The 20,612-nt window shown below is 64.5% G+C and overlaps 1 protein-coding gene across 4 annotated transcripts in view; it reads right to left on the reverse strand.

Annotated features, from left to right (window-relative positions):
- The window catches only part of INPP5A (inositol polyphosphate-5-phosphatase A), a 145,805-nt gene extending 126,052 nt beyond the window's left edge, over positions 1–19,753 (reverse strand). For 2 of the 4 annotated variants that reach the window (XM_070363981.1, XM_070363980.1), the window contains exon 1: positions 19,374–19,752. In XM_070363981.1, the coding sequence (XP_070220082.1) occupies positions 19,374–19,448 (75 nt within the window). In that variant the 5' untranslated portion in view covers positions 19,449–19,752. Of the gene's footprint in view, positions 1–19,373 lie in introns of all 4 variants that reach the window. The other 2 variants (XM_070363979.1, XM_070363982.1) reach the window with 2 other exon arrangements.
- Between the last annotated feature and the right edge of the window lie 859 nt (positions 19,754–20,612).

Consider the following 20,612-nt stretch of genomic DNA (forward strand, 5'->3'; position numbering starts at 1 on the left):
TGACCACTGCCCCCCCAGGGCCATCCCGCGGCCAGGCAGAAGGGCCACCTGCAGAGGGCTGGCGCTGCATCCGCGGCCCTGGGGCCTCGTGGGCGGCTCAGGTGGAACCGCAGGGGGAGCTCCCGGAGCGTCCAGTGGGACCCACTCCAGGACACCTACACCCCGAGCCTCCTGGGGCTGGGCCCTCACAAGCCCGCTGATCTCTCGGTTCAAATGACTGGCTGGTTCCGCTTTTCTCTCTTCTCTAGGGTCAGCGTGGTCACATATGTTTTGTTAGAAAACAAATTTTTTGTTGAAAAAAAAAATTTTCAAAGTTATTTGGGCACATTTGAATAAATTAACACCTTAAAGATGTTTTCCTTTTGATAGGGCCCTCAGGGAACCCAGGGAGTCACTGCAGGTGGGCAGATGACAGGCACGCCGAGACTGCTCCTGGCGGCCGGCCGGGACGATGGGGCCTCACTGCCCGGGAGGCCGGTGACCGCCTCGTCTCTTTCCCAACATCCTGCTGAAGTCGCCTCCATGACACAGCCCAAACTCAGAGCCTCGCAACTAGGAGGGAGAGCTCCTAGTACACGGGTCTGTGGAGAGTCGGACCAACACGGACCTCCAGCCCTGACCGCGCCCCCGTCCAACTCTCGAGTCCAGGGGCACCTGCGAGGGGGGCGCTCAGATCTCGGCAGACCTCGAACACCATGCGTGTCGTCCACACCAGCGGGCTGGATGCCAAAGACAGAGAGGTGAAAAGTTCCTAAAGAAAAGTCTAGCTCACTTTCTTAAGTGTTTAGATTTGGAATGAAAGTAAGTCTTCAAACAGGCACCACGTGACACAGACGTGTGGGGACGTGTCACACTCGGCCGGGCTGCAGGGCGCGCCATGGGTGGGGGTGTCCACGCCCTCCCACAGAGCAGGGCCAGCTGGGCCTCCGAGCACGGCTCGCCCACTGGCACCGTCCCCCGGGCCATGCAGGGCCGGGCACACGGTGGGCACGCGGTACACACACGCCACGGGAGTCAACCCCAAGGGAGCCCCGCGCAGGCTGGAACGCGCGGGTCCCGAGGAGCGTCACCCCACCGCCCGCTGTGCTGGGCACCCAGAAGCCACGCTGTACCCTCATCATGCTGCCCATCCACCGCTGACTTTGTTAACTGCCCCGTATTTATCTTATTTATTCATTTATTCATTGTTTTGGCCGCGCTGGGTCTCTGTTGCTGGGGGGGCTTTCCCTGGCTGCAGCAGGCGGGGCTACTCTCCTGCTGCGGCTCATGGGCTCCAGGGCACCAGCTGAAGGGGCGCAGTGCACGGCAGAGGAGCCCGCAGGGGCAGCGGGGGCCCTGCCGCTGTGCCCGGCCAGCCTGCCGGCTCTAGAGACGGGGTCTGCGAGCCTGTGCTGGAGGCCCTGGCTGGCGAGCTTCGAGAGGACGGACGTCCTTGCCTCTCGAAACATGGAGTGATGAGGACTGGGCACTTGAACCCCGTGGGTCAGGCCCGAGCAGCAGTCATGGCGATGCCACACAGCCAGCCCGCGTGCTGGGGGTCTGGGCTCATCTCCCTCCTGCCGCTCCTTTCTCTGTGGCCTCTTTCGAGGGACACCCCCTCACACTTTGCTTTTCAGGAGCAGCGCTGAGAAAAGAAGGCCTTTGATCTTAAGGTTACTCGCCACACAGTGTGTGATGACGACCCTCTCCGCCGGGGGCGTCTTCCATCGCTTCCCCACCTGTGCACGCTTTACACTCACTCACTAACACACGACACCCGAGCCTTCCTGCAAAACTCGCCAGCACGAACACACGCCTGTTTAATTTCTGTCTTAAATGTAAAGCCAGCATCCGCACCAGAGAGCCCTCATCCGCCAGGAAAAGACAGAGCCACCCCCGCAGGGACGGCCTGACTTCAAGCCTCACAGGGAGTCCCGGGCCACTCCCCCAGTGGAAACCCCAGAACCAGAAGCCTGGTCCAGGGCCGGGGGTCAGGGGCTGTGCGGGAGGCAGTGAGGAGACCCTGGTACCAGGTCCAAGCCCGAGACCAGCTCTGGGCCCGGGGCTTCACGGCCCAGACCCTGACCGAGCTCCTGCCTGCTCCTGCCTAGACTCCCAATTCAGACCACAGCCCCGTCACCCTGCTCCGACGGCCCCCGTCACCCCTGAACCTACGGCCCTGTCACCCCTGAACCTACGGCCCTTCACCCCTGAACCTACGACCCCCGTCACCCCTGAACCTACGGCCCGTCACCCCTGCTCCAAAGGCCAAAGGAGGCCCAGAGAGAAAACACGCAGAGGCTGTAAGGACACAGGCCCCCCATCATCGTGGCTGGGGGTCTGAGAGCCCCCGCATCCCCAGCCCTGCTTCAGTCCCACCCAGGCAGGGCCAGGGAGCCTCCGCCCCAGAGCTCCGTCTCCGTGGGTACCAGGGGCGGGGGGACACTGACCGCCTCGGGTGGCCCTGGTGGCTTGGGCCCCCCGGCCGACAATAGCACTGCCAGGTATGAAGAGCTTGGAAACCACCCGGCAGACGGGTGAGCCACTGAGGGCCTCCCCAGCACTTGCACAGGCAGCACTGTGCCAGCCCCACGGGGCCAGCCCGCAGGTGGGTGCCCTCATAGCTGAGAAAGGCCCAGGGCAGCCGGCAGCGGGTCAGCCTCGGTGGGCCTCAGAGGAGCCATGCACTGCGGCCGGGACAGCCCCGCGGGGCACCCCCTTTCCTCGGGGACACCACCTCATCACCTTCTGACCAGGGTGTCTCTGCCCTCTGCCTCAGCGGTGGGCGGCAGACCACCCAGGCTGGCCAGCACATGCCGTGGGATGAGCCCGAGTCCCTCCCATGGCGTCTAAGCCGGCGACAGCTGCTCGACGCCCGGACACGCAAGGAGGCGTCTCGGGCTCGAGGACCGGAGGGCCCAGAGGCGTGGGGCGCGGGGCTGGGGGCCGCATCTGCGGCAGTCCCGGGAGGGCCCGGGCACAGGGCCAGTCCTGCGAGGCCTTGCTGCGCCTAGAGATCCTGACCCGCACGGGGGCCTCCCTCTTCCTTCCGGGTCAGCGGCCTGGGCAAAAGTCCAAGACCCCGCTGCTCAGCAATGGTCCCCGGACTGTGTCTGAACCCAGGACGGTGTCCGCGAGGCCCTGGCCAGTGGCTCCTCCCCGCAGTTCAGACTCAGGAAGGGGGGCCCTGCGTGCCCCACGCCCTCCTTAAAGTCAACAGAGACCATCACTGCTCCTGTGTTTCTGAAAACCAGTGTTTGCGAAGGAGCAATAAACGGAAGGTAATTTGTTAGGACGACGCCTGTCTACATACAGGCTGTCAACTCTACACGCACACTCACGTGGTCTCCATCTCAGAGCCATCAACACCCATCAAGGGCCGTTTTTATAAAACCTCCAGGAAAGCAGACACAAATGCGCCGTGTCCCGCCGCAGACTGATGTCAAGCGGAGGAGACGGAGGACACAGGCGGGCAGCTCCGCGCTTGGGCCCTGCAGGCCCTGACGGCCCCGGCCCCCAGCACCCAGCCCTGCACTCGCCCAGGGTCGCCGGCTCAGGCGCGGCCGTGAGCAAGGAGCCACGAACAGCCTTCCCTCTGCTGACGCTCTTGTCCCGTCACTAAGCCGCGCCCGACTCCGCAACCCCACGGTCTGCAGCGCGCCAGGCTTTCCTGCCTTTCACTCTATTAATAGCTCTTCCTTTTCTGTTTTAGACTAAAATGTCTGTTTTTAGGCTCTAATGACAAGCTGCTGGAAAAGAATATTTTAGGCCAAAGTATTGCTGTTCATAGTGACCAGAATTTCACACGGGGCGTGTGAAGACCTACCAGCCGGCATGCCCAGTGGGGGTCACGCAGCCTCAGGGTGACAGCACCCCGGCCAGACAGGGCTCCTGCGGCTCCTGGGCCCCACCCCAGCGCGGAGCAGAGGAGGCCTGCCCACGCCCACCTCGGCAAGGCTGCAGGACCCGCTGCCCCAGGCCCCGGGCAGGCCCGGCGCCCCGCCTCCTGCCCCACGGCAGCGCGAGGGTGGACTCGGCCCAGCGGAGCCGCCGCCTGCTCCTTAAGCTTCCCTTTCCGCTCAGACAGCAGCTCCGCCTCCGGCACCTGCGCCCGCGGCTGAGAGCGGGCAACCCGGCCGTGGCCCCCCTGCCACCCACGGCGGGGCTCAGACCTGGGTCAGTGCGGCCACGCCACTTCTAGAGGGGCCTCCACCCCCGGGAGGGCCTGGTACTCGCTTCAGACCGAGCCCAGGACAGAGCTCAGTCTCTGTGGGGATGGAAGACTCTCCGTGGGCCCCTGAGGACCCCGAGTGCTGGGCGTGGACGCCAGGCCGACCACTCGGGCCAAGGCGGGCCTCCTCCTACCCAGGCAGGGTCCGGAGTGTGGTTGGTGAGAGCCAGCTCAGCACTCCAGCCAGCCCCAGAGCTGAGACTCTCTCGGGTCCCCCCAAAGCAACTTCGTGCTGGGAGCCGTGACCTTGACCTTCCGCCGTGAGGTGTCTGAGTGGCAGCAGGGGGCCGGCCGCCAGCAGCCTCAGGGAGACCGGGGCGGGTAGGGGTGGGGCAGGGCACGCGGGGTCGGTGTGTCCCACGGGAAGCTGTTTCCCAAGGACTCGAGTCAACCCGCTGCTCACACTGGTGGCGCCAGGCCCGCCTGGCTGCGAGAAGTGCTTCTCTCCTGGGACGCGGAGCAATGGCAGCAGGGCTCGAGGCCGCATCTGGTCCTCAAGGGCCCCAGGAAACCGCCCAAGGCGGAGAGTGTCCACACTCATGGGGGACCAGGGCTGGACGCAGGGGCAGCCCCCAGAGCCAGCCGCGTGGGCTCCTCCAGGTCGGAGGTGTCCTCGGGCCACCAGGAGGCTGGACAGACTGCCCTGGGGTCGATTCGGACAACCCTAGACCACTGTGCCTGCCTGTGTCAGAGAGGGAGCCCACCATGAAGGGAGCCCACGATGACCCTCAGGGGCTCGGACCTGCCAGCGTGGGGCCCAGGAAGCCCGAGTGTGCAGGAGGCCCTGCTCTGCATTCATTCAAGCAGCAGGCACAGCCAGCAAACTGCAGGGAGGGCCACCTGCCCGGGGCTGGGCGCGGAGGAAAACTGTCCGAAGCTCCTCATGCAGGAAGGGGACCCGGAGGCAGAGCCGGCAGCCACCAGCAGGATGCCAGCTGGGGGTGACGGGCGAAGCCCAGAATTCACGTGGAAACGCAGAGACCCAGGACAGACATAAGAAACGTGAAAAACCAGAAGCTGGCGGACACATACCTCCTATTTCAAAACTCGCTGTGAACTGCAGTTACCAAGACCCTCTGGTCCTGGCACATGGACAGACGAGAGACGAAGAAAACAGAAATGAGAGGCCAGGAGAAAGTCTATATGTCTACAGTCAGGTAGGGTGGGTGACTACGCTGAACCTGCAAGGCGGTGCAATGGGGGATCAGTCTTTCCAACAAACAGTGCTGGGCAGCAAGACACGCACACACCCGGGAACCAGGGCGCCGCCAGCTCACACGAGGCACAGAAGCACCGTCGGGATGAGTCTAGGAGCTGCGTGCCGGTGCGCTTAGTCAGGCCCCACTCCGTGCGACCCCAGGGGCTGCAGCCGCTGGGCTCCTCTGTCCACGGGATCCTCCAGGCAAGAAGACTGGAGTGGGCTGCCATGCCCTCCTGCAGGGGGTTTTCCTGACCCAGGGATCCAACCCAGGTGTCCTGCGCAGCAGGCGGATTCTTTACTGTCTGAACCACCTAAGTCAAGGTGAATCTAGAATCTGCATGGAAGAGCTAAAACTGTTAGCTTTAGAGGAAAGACAGGAATAAATCTTCACGACTTTGGACTGGCAATGGGCTCTGTTCTCTCTGCTCTCTCTCCCTCTTGTCTTCCCTGTATTTTTTAAACTGAAGTATAGCTGATTGACTGGAGAAGGAAATGGCAACCCACTCCAGTGTTCTTGCCTGGAGAATCCCAGGGATGGGGGAGCCTGGTGGGCTGCCGTCTCTGGGGTCGCACAGAGTGGACACGACTGAAGCAACTTAACAGCAGCAGCTACAGCAGTGCATACTCAGTCACTTTGGTTGTGTCTGACTCTGTGCGACCCCATGGACTGCAGCCCACCAGGCTCCTCTGTCCACGGGATTCTCCAGGCAAGAACACTGGAATGGGTTGCCGTGCCCTCCTGCAGGGTGTCTTCCCGACCCAGGGATCCAACCCGCATCTCCTGAGTCTCCTGCACTGCAGGCGGGTTCTTCACCGCTGAGCCACCGGGAAGCCTTGTGTTCGGCAGTGTGTACCTGTTAATCCCAAATTCCCAAGTCGCCTGCCCGCCTCCGCCCTGCGTAGCCCGTAGCTCTGTTTTCTGTGTTTGTGGGTCTGTTTCTGTCTCATGAATAGGCTCACTTGCACCGCACTGTAGGCCCACATGTGAGCGACACGTGTGTTCTCTGACTTCCTCACTCAGTGTGTTTCTCTCTAGGTCCGTCCCTGCTGCTGCAAACGGGGTTCGCTCGTTCTCTTCACACTGAGCAGTATTCCATGTGCGTGTTCACCACGCCCTCCTTATCCGTGCATCTGCCTGTGGACACGCAGGCTGCCTCTGTGTCTTGGCTGTTGTGAACACTGCCGCTGTGACTGACAGCAGGGCGCAGGCCTCTGCTTGATCAGCTCTTGTCTTTTCCAGGTGCGTGCCCAGGAGTGGGCCTGCAAGATCCGAGGTGGCTCTGCTTCTAATTCATAAGGAACCTCCACACTTCCCCACAGTGGCTGGACCAGTTCACATTCCCCCTGGCAACAGCTTCTTACATGTGACATCTGAAGCACAACCAAAGGAAAAACAAACAAGCTGGACTTCGTCAATGTTTGGAACGCTAGGGCTTCAAAAAGACCCTACCAAGGGTGTGAAAAGAAAGCATGAAGAACGAGAGAAACATTTGCAAATCGTGTGTGTGAGAAGAATCTACAACCAGAATGTGCACAGAAAAGTTCAACAATTAAGGAAAATTGTAAACGGGCAAAAGATGTAAATAAATGCTTTTCCAAGGTAGGTGAACAAACAAACACCCAAGAGGCACATGGCAGGGGGAGGCGGGACGTTCAGGATCATCGGTTGTCAGGGCAACGCAGATCGATGCGCTGCACGCCCAGCAGGGCGGCTGGACTCAAACAGGCGAATAATAACAAGTGTTGCTTCTGGATGTGGAAGAACCGGAACGCTTGTGTGTTGCTGGTGGGAATTCAAAACGGTGCAGACACTCCGGGAAGCAGTCTGGCAGTTCCTCGAGAAGCTATACACGGCTATCCTGTGACTCAGCAACTCCACGCCTGGATACATACCCAAGGGAATCTAAAACATGTTCACACAAAACCTTAAACACGAATGTTCGCAGCCACACGATGCATAAAACCCACACGTCCATCAGCTGCTAGACGGACAGAGTGTGGTCTGCGCTTCTGCGAGGTGGCGCTCAGTCGTGAACGGGGCAGGTTCTGCTACATGCACGACGTGGATGAGCCCTGACCACGGATACGAAAGAGCAGTTAGATCAGGTGTCCGAAGGCATGTGCAGGAAGCGTCCAGAATAGCCCGATCCACAGACAAGGGGTGGACCAGTGGAGACGAGGGTCTGGGGTGGGGGGCGGGCAGTGACCGCCGACAGCACCCCGAGGGCGGGGCCGTGTGGCGGCTGCTCAGCCTGGAGAACACGTCAACAGGCTGAGGGGCAGGCTCAGGAAGAGCGGGACGCAGGGTCTGAAGCTTGTCTCGACGTTTGGATGATAATGCGTGTGTGTGTGAGTCACTCAGTCATGTCCGACTCTGCAACCCCCATGGACTGTAGCCCGTCCGGCCCTTTGTCCACGGGATTCTCCAGGTAGGAATGCTGGAGTGGGCGGCCCTGTCCTCCATAGATGATGGTAACAACAAGCGAACGCAGCCAGTGCAGACCTCCCGGCAGAATGACGGGCCCTCCACGGCGGGAAACCTTCACAACACGTGGGCCGCAGCTGGGGGGCGAGACCGGATGGGGGTCCAGGCCTAAGGGGCCACGCGGGAGGGAGCCACCGCGGCGCCTGCCCGACAGCAAGCACAAAGGCCAGGGCACAGCACCCCAGGCGTGCTGAGCGGGTTTCCTCCAGAGCCAGGAGGGACCCCACCACCTGCTCTGGCTCAGCAGCAGCTCACCAGGTCCTTAAGGGACCCCGAGAGGAGGAGAGGCCACTCGGGGGCCTGAGGGTGCCAGGCTGGGGCTGAAGGGGCAGCAAGGAGAGGCTCCGCGTTGGGGATGCTGAGTGCCTGCTCCCTGCGAGGTCACGCAGCCGTGGGCCCTGGCACCTCCCGGGAATGGGGACCCCACGAGGACAGGAAGAGCCTCGGCCAGGGCCCTGGCGGAGTGGATCTTGGAGGGAGCCCGCGAGCGCACAGAACTCAGCCGACAGAGGGCGCTGGGCTGCGGGGACGCGCCATCCGGGCCCCGCTCCACCTCAAACAGTCCAGAAGCTCGAGTCCAGGCCCAGGGACTCAGCAGCCCGTCCCCAACAAGGCAGGACTGGCCTGGAGGTGCCTTCGCCCAAGATCCGCTCGCCAGGACACACGGACGGACACGCAGCCAGGCTCTGGACGGGGCACCGCGCCCGCCCGCCCCGTTCCAGAGAAGCAGACCCAGCACAGGGGCGCAGTTCTGCGGCCCCACCTGGCGGGCTCCGCTGGGCAGTGAGGACTCCGTTCTCTTACTAATCATCAGAACCTTGTTTTGTGTCCACAGCACAGGTCTGTGACGCAGCAGCTGCCCAAAACACTGAGGTCTCCCCGGGGTCCACCTGGGCCGGTGGCTAGAAGGCAGCACCCTGCAGAAAGCAGAGGAGGCGCTTTGGGGTACTCCGGGGCTTGCCACGTGACTGCCCTTATGAAAAACAAACTCTCAGGGTCATCACGGCGCACAGAGGTCAATTTCCCCGGAAGCTAGGACAAATTCCCAGCTTTCTGAGTGGAGAGGCCACACACTGGTGCTTCCGCTTTGCCACCCTGGGCTCCTTGGGCAGCCCTCCGGAGGGATCCCCTGAACCTGGCGCACCTCCAGGGGCTGGCGGTCTCCAGCAGCACCCCTGAGCGGTCAGAGCGCGCGCCCTCCCGGGTCTGAGTCCCCGCATCCTCCCCTTCCACACTGACTCGTATCAGTTGTTAAACACGCAGACGGGTCACAGGCAGCTCCCTGGAGGAGGGAGCCGACCGTCCACACTGAGGCCTGGCCCCGCGCGTCCCCTACAGGGCCCTGGGCCTGGCATGATCAGATGCACAGACCATTACGGTCCTGCAGCGCCGGCTTCCAGCTCACCGCCCACGTGGGCCAGGCCAGCCCACGCCAGCCACGTGGCCTCACACGCCGGCTCCCTGCTTCCTGCACTGCTCCAGCCCACAACGGCCCCAGCGGCCACCCTGCCTGAGCTCACCGGCTGACTCCCATGTCCCAGAGCCTTTAGGACCCAGCCCTGCATCCCAGCCCAGGAGACGCTCTGTGGTCTCTGTGTTCAGGGCGTCGCCTGAGAGAGTTACTGCCAAGGTCCCTGATGGTCTCCGGCTTGCACTCAGCAGCCAGGGCGGCCTGGGACCGAGCACGAGCTATGAGCCAGGGGGTCCGAGTCAGCGCGCCCTCTGCCCTGTAAGCAAAGGGCGTCGGGAGCCCGGCCCCAGAGGGCGACGACCGGGGGACGCGCCGGCCCCGCAGGCCATGTGCAGGCGGACCTGTGGGCTCCTAGAGCCTCCTGGACCCTGAGCCTCGGGACCCCCAGCAACCTCCTCCAAATACTCCTCCCACTCCCAGAACGCCCTTCCCAGACCCTGTCCCCCCAGGCCCCACCTGCCCGGCCTCTCCCTGGGCCACAGACCCCTGCTCCGTCAGCCAGGGACGGGAGGGGCAGGCATGAGGGGTGTCGGGCCGGGGGCAGCTCACGAGAGGCCACCAGTTCAGAGACGCCCGGAGGGGCTTTGGGGCCGGGCTGGTGGGAGTGCGGCTGGGGTAGGGGCACACCTGCAGGGTGCCCAGTGAGCTCCCCTGGGTGGGCAGCTGCGCTAAACGTCCTCAAAGACGAGCCTCTGAGGGGCTGGTGTCACCGCATACCTACGCTCGGCGGAGGCTGGCCCCGAGGCCCGGGAGCCCTGGGCCGCCCGCACCCCCTGCCCCGTGCCCCCTGCAGCCCCCGTGTCCCCAGGGCCACGCACACAAGGCCAAGGTCCTGGGGGCCGCTGCTCGGCCACCAAGGTGAGCCGCCACCTGCTCTCCTGAGACAGCCCTGTGTCCGCCCCGCCGGCCAGCTCCCGCCACATGCCCCGTGTCCTGCCAGCTGCCTTGATAACCACGACAGCGTCCCGGCTGGCCTGCGCCCCCACCCCCGCCTGGGCTGCTCACCCTGCAGGCGGTCGGGAGGGAAGCAACGCCTCGGCAAAAACAGGAAGTTACAACAGATCTGCAAACTGCGACAGGGATGGAGGAAAAAACAAAAGCAAAACAGCTGTCCCCACAAGCTTTCTGGTTACTTGGACAGATGTCATTCTTAACAGAGTGAGTCCAACAGAAAGGAAAGCCCACGTCACCTCAAATTCCAGCACAGCCACCACAAGTCGCATTCCGCCCTGTGGAGAGGGGTAGACAACCCTGCGCTGGACCGGGCGCGTGCCCCCGAGGCGCCCCAGCTAAGCCCTGGGCAAAGAGACGCTGCAGGGGAGAGCACCCGGGACGCCAGCAGGCAAACCGGGACGGTGGGCCTCCCCGGCCCTTCCTGGCGGTCTCCCAGGGCAGGGGCCCCAGCAACGCTGCGGGAGGAGCCCACGAGGGTGCTGGCAGTGCTGATGGCTAGAGCCGGGGCTGCCCCCCATGCCCGGGCTCACCGTGGGGCCAGAGCGCCCCTACCCAGCTCTCCACCACCCATGCGGAAGCTGCCCCGAAGCCCCTGAAGGCGGGACAGGTGCTCGGAGCGGGGGTCTCAAGCCTCTGGCCCAGCCCAGGTGGTCCCCAGAGCAGCCCCTCTGGGAGGACCACAGGGTCCTGAGCCCCCTCCCCAGGGACGCAGGCCCAAGCAGTGACTGTCGTACCCCACAGACCTCCGCAGAGGCCCAACGTGCAGAAATGACCACTGGGTCAGACACAGACGGCAAGAGGCCGGGCTGGGCTGGGGGCAGGCCTCTCGGAGCCTGAACACCTGCCCCCACACGGGGACCAGAGGCAGACGCTGTTCCTAAAGGGGACGGCACAGGCCACAGGGCTGCCTCTTGCTCTTCCAGCACCAAGTGGCCGGAAACACGGGCACCTGACCGCGTGCTGCGGCCCTGTGCAACACTGCCCTCCCCGCCCTCGAGCCCAGACGGGCACGGACATAGGGACCCTGTGCCCGGGGGCAGGCGAGGCACCCACAGGCCAGTGGGAGCTGACCCGAGGCCACGCTGGGCTCACGGCCCCTCTGCCAGGAGAGAAGGCAGCGGGGTGGGCGTGGGGGTCAGCCCCTAACCTGGGGAAGTGCGCCCCGCATCGGGGTCAGCAGGAGGGGGCACACCTGAGCCCTCCCCTCGCACAGACTGAGCAGCCCACCCCCTGGCAGAGCGCGGGACTCGGCCGGCACACCAGCCCCTCAGGGAGGGGTGCTGTCCGTCACCCCTGGCCACAGCAGAGCCCCGGACGGTGGCCCCGTGCTCCCACAAGACACTGCTCAGAGGGGCGCCCCCGTCGTAACCCACTGCTGTCCGGGCGAAGCAGGCCTCTCGTGGGGGATTCTGGCTCCCTCTACCCCCCCACCCAGGGAGTGAGAAGGGTGACCCCCAAGGAGCCGCTGCTGTCCACACAGTCAACAGTTTGCCAAAAACCACCCGTGAAACGTGGCAAACTGTGCACCTGTCGGACACCGGCTGGTCTGTCCAGCCAGCAGAGCAGCACTCGGCAGGAGGGCCCCAGACAGCCCGAGCCGTGGGACCCTCAGTGACAACAGCTGGGGGGTGAGCAGCTGGGGGCTCAGCCCCGCAGGCGGCCAGGAGGGCTGGGCTTCAGGCTGGACGGTGGAGACCGCTGCACGGCGGCAAACGTTTGTTCTCAGACCGAGGGCTCCACTCTCGCAGGGCAAGCTGCCGGAAATGTGAGTCCGTCTGCCCTGACAGCCACACCTGTGCACCGACCGCTGAGGACAGCTCTGACACTGGGCCCTGATGCCCACAAGGTGCCAGGCAAGGGGCACTTGCCTTCCCCAGCTCAGCCCCCGCCCAGCTCTGACAGGGTCCAGCCGGCCAGCGGGCTGGCTGCAAGTCTGGTTACACGGCCATCGGGCTGGGACCCCAAACCCAGCCCCACACCACTGGTCAGAGGCCAGCAGGCCCGATCACCCTAAAACATGACAAAAGCCCAGGAGCTTGTAATTAATGCGGGGCAGAGAAGGCAGCAGAGAGCTGGGCAGTGACCTGTGCCGAGGGTGCATGTCTGCCACCCCAGGGGCCGGGACTCCTGGACTGATGCCAAAGCACAGAGACGGGAGAACGCGTTCCGCTGGGGGAGGGGAGGTGCAGCTGAAGGCGCTCGTGTGGGCGCAAGCCAGGGTCACGCGTAGGGGCCCCTAGGAAGGAGCGCATGAGCATGCTGGGACGTCCTGCTGGCCACACCCGTGGTGAGGGACCCGCCAGGAAGCCTGAGCACACCCAGCCTGGGACACGGGCGAGGACAAGGCTGCGGCCCACCGAGGCCTTGTGGGGACGGCCGGGACAGGCCGGGCAGCGCCAGGGCCCCACACCCGCCGGGCACCCTGTCGCCCCATGACCCCAGGCGGCCACCGCGCCACTGTCCCTCCTCCCTGCCTGAGGCACAAACGGCCCAGGGTCTCGAGGACCCACGCTGACCCATGGCCGCACTCCCAAGACGGCTGGGCTTCTTACTCAAGGCAAAAGCAAAGCTCCGTGAGCCTGGGCAGCGCCATGTGCGTCCCTGATGGTCAGGACCCCTCGCCCTGCACAGGACGGTCAAGACCCCTCGCCGTGCGTGTCCCTGACAGTCAGGACCCCTCGCTGTGCGCGTCCCTGACGGTTAGAACCCCTCGCCGTGTGCACAGCCGCCCACCCTGACCCGTTCCAGGAGCTCGGGGTCTGGCGCTGAGCAGGCGGCGTCCTGGGTCAGGTGCAGGGCGCCCCCACACCCCGCGGCCCTCGCTGCTCAGCCCGCTCACATCCTCCCGCAGTGCAGCCTGAGCCACACACCGTCCCCATCCCTGCACACACAGTGACCCGAGGGGACCCCTGCCCCAGCGCCATGTCCATCTCCCAAAGAAACCTGCTGCACCTGGTTTGTTTTAGAAAACAGGTCTCATCACCAGAACTAAGTGGATGCAGAGACCATGACTGAAGAAGGGTTGGGAAGACCCCAGGAAGTCCGGGATGCTCCCCAGACAGAGGCCCACATGTGCCCAGCCTCACCCAGACGGGCAAAGGTCCCCACAGGCTCAGGAACACGCGGGCGACCCCTACCCTCCAACTCCGGAGTCACAGAAACCCTCACACAGCAACAGCGCGGGTGACACCTCTCATCACTTCGACAGCCTGCAGCCCTGCGCCGGCCCCGCGTCTCAGCCGCATTGGGGAACGGCCCTTCACTCACACGCATCGCCGAGGGCGAGGCCCCCAGTGTCCCCGGGAGTGGGCTGTCCCGCAGCTCAGAGCCCGTGTCCTGCAGCTCAGAGCCCGTGTCCCCCAGGGTGGGCTGTCCCGCAACTCAGAGCCTGTGTCCCACGAGCTCAGAGCCTGTGTCCTCCGGGGTGGGCCGTCCCGCAGCTCAGAGCCTTTCTCGGGGCGCACCGCCCACCCCAGCCAGCACAAGAGCTCATGTCTAGTCACCCTCAGGCTCATCAGCAGAGCGCCCCGGGCCCCGATTAACTGAGGCAGCCACGTCCGTGTCCACTGGGGAACGCGCCACAGTCTCGCCACTCCCCCTCCCCATCCCCGGGCCCACGACCACCCCCCTGAAACTCACTCAGGTGGGAAGGGGCCCCAGCCCCGCAGACACAGAGCGAGCAGGGCCATGGCCCAGGAGACACAGAGCGTGGGGCTGAGACGCCCCTCAGACTCGCCACTGTCTTTCAGACCAGCCTCCCAGCCCCATGCTGACCCCCCTGCATAGGACCCCATTCCTGGACGGGGCCCACCCCCCAGCAGATGCTGCCACCCTGCTTCCCGCCCCTGCCTACCGGGGCAGGCACTGGGGGGTCCACATTGAAGGAGCTGTTCTGCCCTGGCTCCTCAGCAAGGCTCGCCCCCTCCCCTAGGCAGCCTCCCTGCTTCCTCATCCCTACTCCTGGGTCAGACGGCGGGTTCCCTAAACGAGGGATGTCTCCTGGGGGGCAGGCCTGGTCTGAGTTCTGTAACTTCCGAATCAGACCTGACACGTCGTGGAATCACCCCCAGCAGGAGCTCCCTTCCCAGAAGCAAATGCCCACCTGAGATGACCCTGGTCAGCAGCGGCAGCCCCTCCTCCCCCGGAAGGCTCGGTCCACGTGCCAACGGAGCGCACGACGCGGGCCCAGAGCCTGACCGCGCGGAGGGACACAGCCTGAGAGGCAGCGGGTGTGAACACGCCCCAGGACCCCATCCTTCAGGGCTGTTCCCCCAGCTGTCCCGCAGGGCTCACGCCACCGGGTTCAAAACACAAAACATCCGAGACGTTAAAGCTGAGCCGCATCTCTGCCACAGTAGCCTCCGGCCTCCCCCAGCGTCTGCAGCGCCGATGAATGAGGAAAGGCCGCAGGTGACCATGCGCGCCGGCGGCCAGCCAGGGATGGCGGCAGACGGAGGGGGCAGGGACGCCTGTGGACAGACGACGGGCTGCAGACCCCAGGCGCACCGCGGCGGTGGGACCGTGGCTCACTGAGGCCACGAGGAGGTGTGTAGTGCAGGCACGGCCTCTTGACCTGGGGGAGCAACCCCGAAACCCCACCAGGCTGAACCCCACCACACTGGAGCCGGGTGGGACCCCATCTACAGAGAGACCCAAACTCAGCACACAGACAAAATTCCCACAGGGGAAGGACGCGGAGGTCCCAGGTCAGAGGCAGCAAAGCCAGGACGCAGAGACACCTTCCCGCTGCCATCTCTCCCCCACAGCCGTCCCCACGCTGCCGGGGGGCTGGGAGAGGTCTGCAGAGAGGCCCGGGGCTCAGCTTCACCCTGGCCGGCGCCACAGCCCTCGAGGGCCTTGGGGCTGAAGGGACAGTGCAGGAAGCACCGCCTCTGAAACTGAGACACGCCACCATCCTCGAGGAGATCTGGCCACCGGTCCTCAGCTCTGGCCCTTCCCTGGGGCTGGGGGCTCCTCCTACCTCCTGGGCGTCCGTGTACAGAGCTAGTGAAAGACCAGAGTCCCAAGAGACGAGCTCCCGTGAAGCAGCATGCCATCCTGGGAGGCGGGGCAGAGGCCCAGAACAAGACTTGGAGAAAAGACGGGGGACGCTGGGCGCTGGAGGATGAGCAGAAATCGGAACCCTCGAGCTGGGCTGGCGAGGACGCAGAGCGCACGATGCTGCACAACGGCCGGCAGTTCCTCAAAAGGCTCAGCGCGAGTCACACAGGCCCGGCCGACCCCTGTCCCAAGAACGGGCCCAGGAGAAGCAGAACGTGCATGGAAGGCCGCCCAGACACCCAGCGCTGGCAGGGGACAAACGGCCGGATGGCAGAGCGGTCCTTGGCCACCAGAGTGACGGACACGCTAACATCCAGCTGCTGAGCTCTGAAAATGCCAGCCAGCTGCTCTTACAAACTCACGAGACACCCAGGACAGGCAGACACACAGAGACAGGAAGCAGACAGGTGCTAACCAAGGGCTGGGGGCTTCTGGGGAGACGGCGGCAATTAGGGAGAGGGGGCAGCTAAGGCGTACGGAGTGTCCTTTCCAGAAAACAAGTTTACGCTGACTGTGGGGACAGTCACACAGCTGTGTGACTCCAGAAACCGCTGGGCTGTACACCTCCCAGGAATGAAGTCCATGTACGTGAATGACGCCTTGGTGAAGCCATCGCCAAATGCAGCTCCTCCAAGAAGTGGGGGGATTCCCCCCATCAGAGCAAGTGAGAGGGCTGGGACCAAGGCCGGCCCTGCATGAGGCCCCCATGGGCCCCCTGCACACAGGGCTGGGGAGGCGGAGACAGAGCTGGAGGGGGACCCAGGGCAAGGGGCTTTCAGGACGGAATGGGAATGGGGCTACAGGGCAAACGGACGAAGCTGGAGGGAGACGCACAGGTGAATGAGGCGCCCAGCCCGGCGCAGGGGCTCCCAGACCCCAACACACAGCCGGCGGCAGCCCCAGGTCCGGGCACAGAGAGGGCTGCTCCCAAGCAGACCGGGGGAGGTGGGAGACGGCTCAAGGCTGATGCGGCCGGGAAGGCACAGCAGGACCGGTGCTCCAGGCAGACACCCAAGAGCGAGCCGTGCTCTCAGAACCCCGCTGTTGGCTTCATCTCCTTCCCAAGAAGCAGCCTTACCATGTAAGGGTGGGACCGCGCTCTGAAGCCACAGCTGCAGGAATCCACCTTCCCAGCTAACTTCTAGCAAAAAAAAAAGCCCACCACATAAAGAACCAACAGCTAGCAGCCTCGCTCGTCTAAAGTCAGCAAAGCAGTCAGGTGAGGGGTCTTGCCAGCAAGCGGCTCGGGGCAGCAGGAGCCCAACCGGCGACTGCGGACAGCCTTGGGCTCCCTGGGGCGCAGGGGGCAGCCCCCTGCTGCATGCTCGCCCCCAGCCAGGATGGAGGCCCTGGGTCCGGGGGTGAGGCAGGTCCCAGCTTTGTCCACAGCAGGACAACCTGAGGGCTCACGCTCTATCCCACCACCTCCCGCGCGACCGGCAGGGCCTGCCAGGGCTGTGACATGCGAGGACACCTTCCTTCTAAGAGAACCTACAGCGGTCTCAGTTTCCGCCATCCTCGGTCTCTCTGGACTGACCGGCGGGGGCTGACCGAGGACTCTTCGGGCACTCCATAATTAAGCGGGAAAAGTTTGAGAACCACTGTACTGTGGACTCTGCCCACCCCCAGGTGTGTAGCACTGCACAGTGGGGAGCAACACGAGGGCCCGTAGGGGACAAGATGCTCAGCCACCCCAGACCCGACGGAGCCCGGGGGGGCATGCGAGGACACAGCCGACCACAGACAGGACGCTCTGCAGCTCGCAGGGGGTTAGGGCCAAGCCACGTGGAAGTCCACATCCAGTGCTCCACGGGGTCACTGCTGGACGAGGAGGGGCAGCCAGGGGAGCCCACGGGGCTGCACCAGCAAACACAACCACCTGTCGCTTGAGCACGAACGGAGACCGTGCCCACCCAGCACGGCCATCCCCACCCACCCGCGTCCCCCACCCCAGCAGGGCCATCCCCACCCACCCGCGTCCCCCAGGAGGGGGCCGATGTCGCCCACCACACGGCCCGGCCACACGGCAGAGCTTGGTTTCCAGATGATGAAACTGGGCCGTCTGAGCAGCGTCAGTGCGCAGGGTGCACGCCACACAAGACAGAGTCATGGAGCAGCCCTCTTGAGGCCTCCCACGAAGCGAAGAGTCAGAGCGTCCTTTACTCAGGCAACGGCTGCTTTCCCCGGCCAGGCTCCGGGGGACTGGTCCACACCCACCCCTGCTTCTCCACGCCGCTGAGGAGGGATGGTCCTCAGCCAAGCTGCGCACGTTAAGAAAGATGTGGGTGAGGACAGACACGTCTCTCCTGGCCCTTGAGTCGAAAGCCACCGAGCAGAATTAACCTGTGCACGGCTTACCAAAACAAAGGTTCCTTCACGATACAAACAAGATGCAGCGCTCCACGCCGCCTTTCAGAAGAATGGAAAGTCGGAGAGAGGCTGGTGCTAACCAAAAGTAAACCAAGTGAGCCACTTTAACATCCATGGAGGGAAGCGTGTGTACACAGCTGAAACACAACAGAAACACTAGAGCTCGGGGTCAGAAAATTGTTGGGAAGAACGTCTGCACAGCAAAATTCTCTTCCCTTTGAGACTGAAATACCCCACCGTGCTTAATTTTCCTGACATTTCTGAGGCTCTGAAGCCACAGCTAACGGATCTGAATCATCTGAGTAAAACCATGTTAGAGTGGATGTTACTGGAAAGCCAAGAATAGAATGCTAAATATACAGACACACACCCAGACCGGGCACTTTTGTAGAAAATGATCAAACGTGAAACTAGATAAAGCTGTCCTGTCCGTGCCAGAGGCAAGCAGGTCACCCCCAGCAGGGAAGTGCAGAACGCCGGCCTGGAAGCTAAAAACAGAAAAACACAAAACTAGCGCCTACCTTTGATTAATAAAATCACTCCTCGCCTGTGCATGAACTTAGCCCAAAAAACACCTCACCGATGCTCACTGCCAGCCAGCAAAGGAAGGCAGAGGTGGAAGGCATGTTTGCCCCATGGTCTGCTTGGTCAAGGGGCCGCCCCACCGCTCATCTCCGTGGGGGTTGGGGGGTGTAGTGCGGGGCTGCCTGGAGCTCCATCTGGGCCATCACCCTCTTTACTTAAACAAGCACGCCACTTGGAGCCGCATTCTGCTTTATTTGGGTTGGCAGTGTAAGTACCAACAGCGGGGTGGCACCGCGGCTACAACGTGAACTAGGTCAGCCTGGGCCTGCCTCCGGAGCCGGGGGAGCACCAGGCCTTGGCTGACTCTTCTCCCAGTGGCCTCGGGTGCCGGGTGGGAGGCCCCAGAAGGTAAAGGCCTCGGACAGTCAGCATCCTTTTTCTGGCCTTGAAAAGCTTCTCGCATCTTTCTCTTTAACAGGCAAGAAACATAAAGTCCTCCAGGCTTTCAACAGAAGCCCCTTGTTTGAGAACTAGAGAGATACTAAGTTACAAGGTAAAATGAGGGCGCCCACACTTGGGGGCAGCCACAGGCTAGGCAGGGAGACAGGCAGACCGGCAGAGGCCAGGGCCATGGACTAGGGAGTTGGGAGTCAGCGGCCAGAAGTCAGGCATTGGGGCCCGGGAGACACGGGCTGGGTCTGGGAACCCAGGGTTCAGGGTCAAGCTTCCTGGGTCAACATTGGGTACAGGGTATGGGGCCCTCGAACTGGGGTTTGGAGTCAGGACTGGGGACCCTGGACAGGGATCAGGACTAGGATTTAGGGACCTGGGCTCAGGGACTGGTCTCCGGGTTCAACCCATGGAGTTTGAAGGCTGGACCTGGAGACCAGGATTCCAGGGACGGGGCTAGGCTCCCGGGTCCAGCGCTCAAGTCTCTGCCTGGGTGCCAGGGATCCGGCCCGGGTCCCGGGGTCCCAGGGCTCAGGACTCGGGGTCTGGGTCCTGGGACTTCGGGCTTCGGGACCGAGATCCTGGTCCCGGGGCTCAGGGTCCGCGGTCCGGGGGTCCGGGATCCCGGGTCCGGCGCCACACTTACGTCGTCGAAGAGCGAGCCCACGTTGGCCGTGACCAGCAGCACCGCGGTGCCCGGAGAAGCCGCCTTGCCCGCCATCGCGGCCTGGGCCGGGGCAGCCGCTCTCCGGAGCCGGCCGGCCGGGGTCTCCGCGCGCCGCGGCGTCAGCTGCGCCGAGGGCCGGCCCGGGGCGCATCGCGGGCTCGGCCGGTCGGGCCGGGCCGGGCCGGGGTCCGGCCGCGCTCGCTCTCGATCTCCGCGGCCCCGCGCCCGTCGCTCTCCGCCCGCGATCACCGCGGCCCGGGCGCAGCCATTAGATTCGCGGCCGCCGGAGCTCCCGCAGCGCCACCGCCGCCGAGAGCAGAGGCGAGGCCCGCCCGGGCCGGGGGCGGGGCGACGGCTGGGCGGGGCCTGCGGAAGGTGGAACCGGGGTACGAGGGGCGGGGCGGGGCCTGCGGGGGGCGGGGCGGGCACTGGGGAGGGGAGGGGCATGAGGGCGGGGCGGGGCGGGGAGTGCGCGGAGGGCGGGGGGAGGGGGCCATTGGAGGGGCGGGGCTTGGGAACAGGGCGGGGCCCGAAGGGCGGGGTCTGCGCGGGGCGCTCGGGAGTTAGCCTCCGCCGCGCTCCTGTCAGTCAGCGGCCGCCCCGCCTTCCCCCGCGCCGCGGCTGCGCACAGACTCCTCCCGCAGCCCATGACGTCACGGCCCTGCTCCCACAGGGCACGTCTTAAAGGGGCCGCGCGCTGCTCGTGGCTGCTGCCTAGCGCGACCCCCTGGCCCTCAGGCGAGGCTTGCGGCGGGAGCTCATGGCCCCGTGTGAACTGCGCAGGACCCGCACAGAGGAGGGCGGCGAGGCCAGGCCACCGGGCCGCGGGCTGAGGGCCGCCGGCGTGCCGGGCCGGTGGTGTCACCCAGCGCACGCCGCGCGCCCGGCGGTCCGCGGAGGAGACTGGACGCGGGAATAGGCGACAGGGAGCCGCGCTGAAGCTGGCGATGGGCGCCGTCCGCGAGGCCGATGCGGGTCGCGCGTGGTTCCGGGGGCTCTGAAGGCGCCTGGCCGACGGCCTCCTCCCAGCGGCGCTGGGCTCCGGGGGCGTGTCCAGAGGGCGTGTCCAGGGGGACAGTGTCGGGGTGGCGGGGGGAGAGTGTCCGGGGGGACAGTGTCGGGGAGGGGGGAGAGTGTCCGGGGGGACAGTGTCCAGGGGGCGTGTCCAGGGAGACAATGTCCAGGGGGGACAGTGTCCAGAGGGCATGTCCAAGGGGA

Source organism: Bos mutus, chromosome 26 (genome assembly GCF_027580195.1).
Source record: "Bos mutus isolate GX-2022 chromosome 26, NWIPB_WYAK_1.1, whole genome shotgun sequence".
Lineage (NCBI taxonomy): Eukaryota > Metazoa > Chordata > Mammalia > Artiodactyla > Bovidae > Bos > Bos mutus.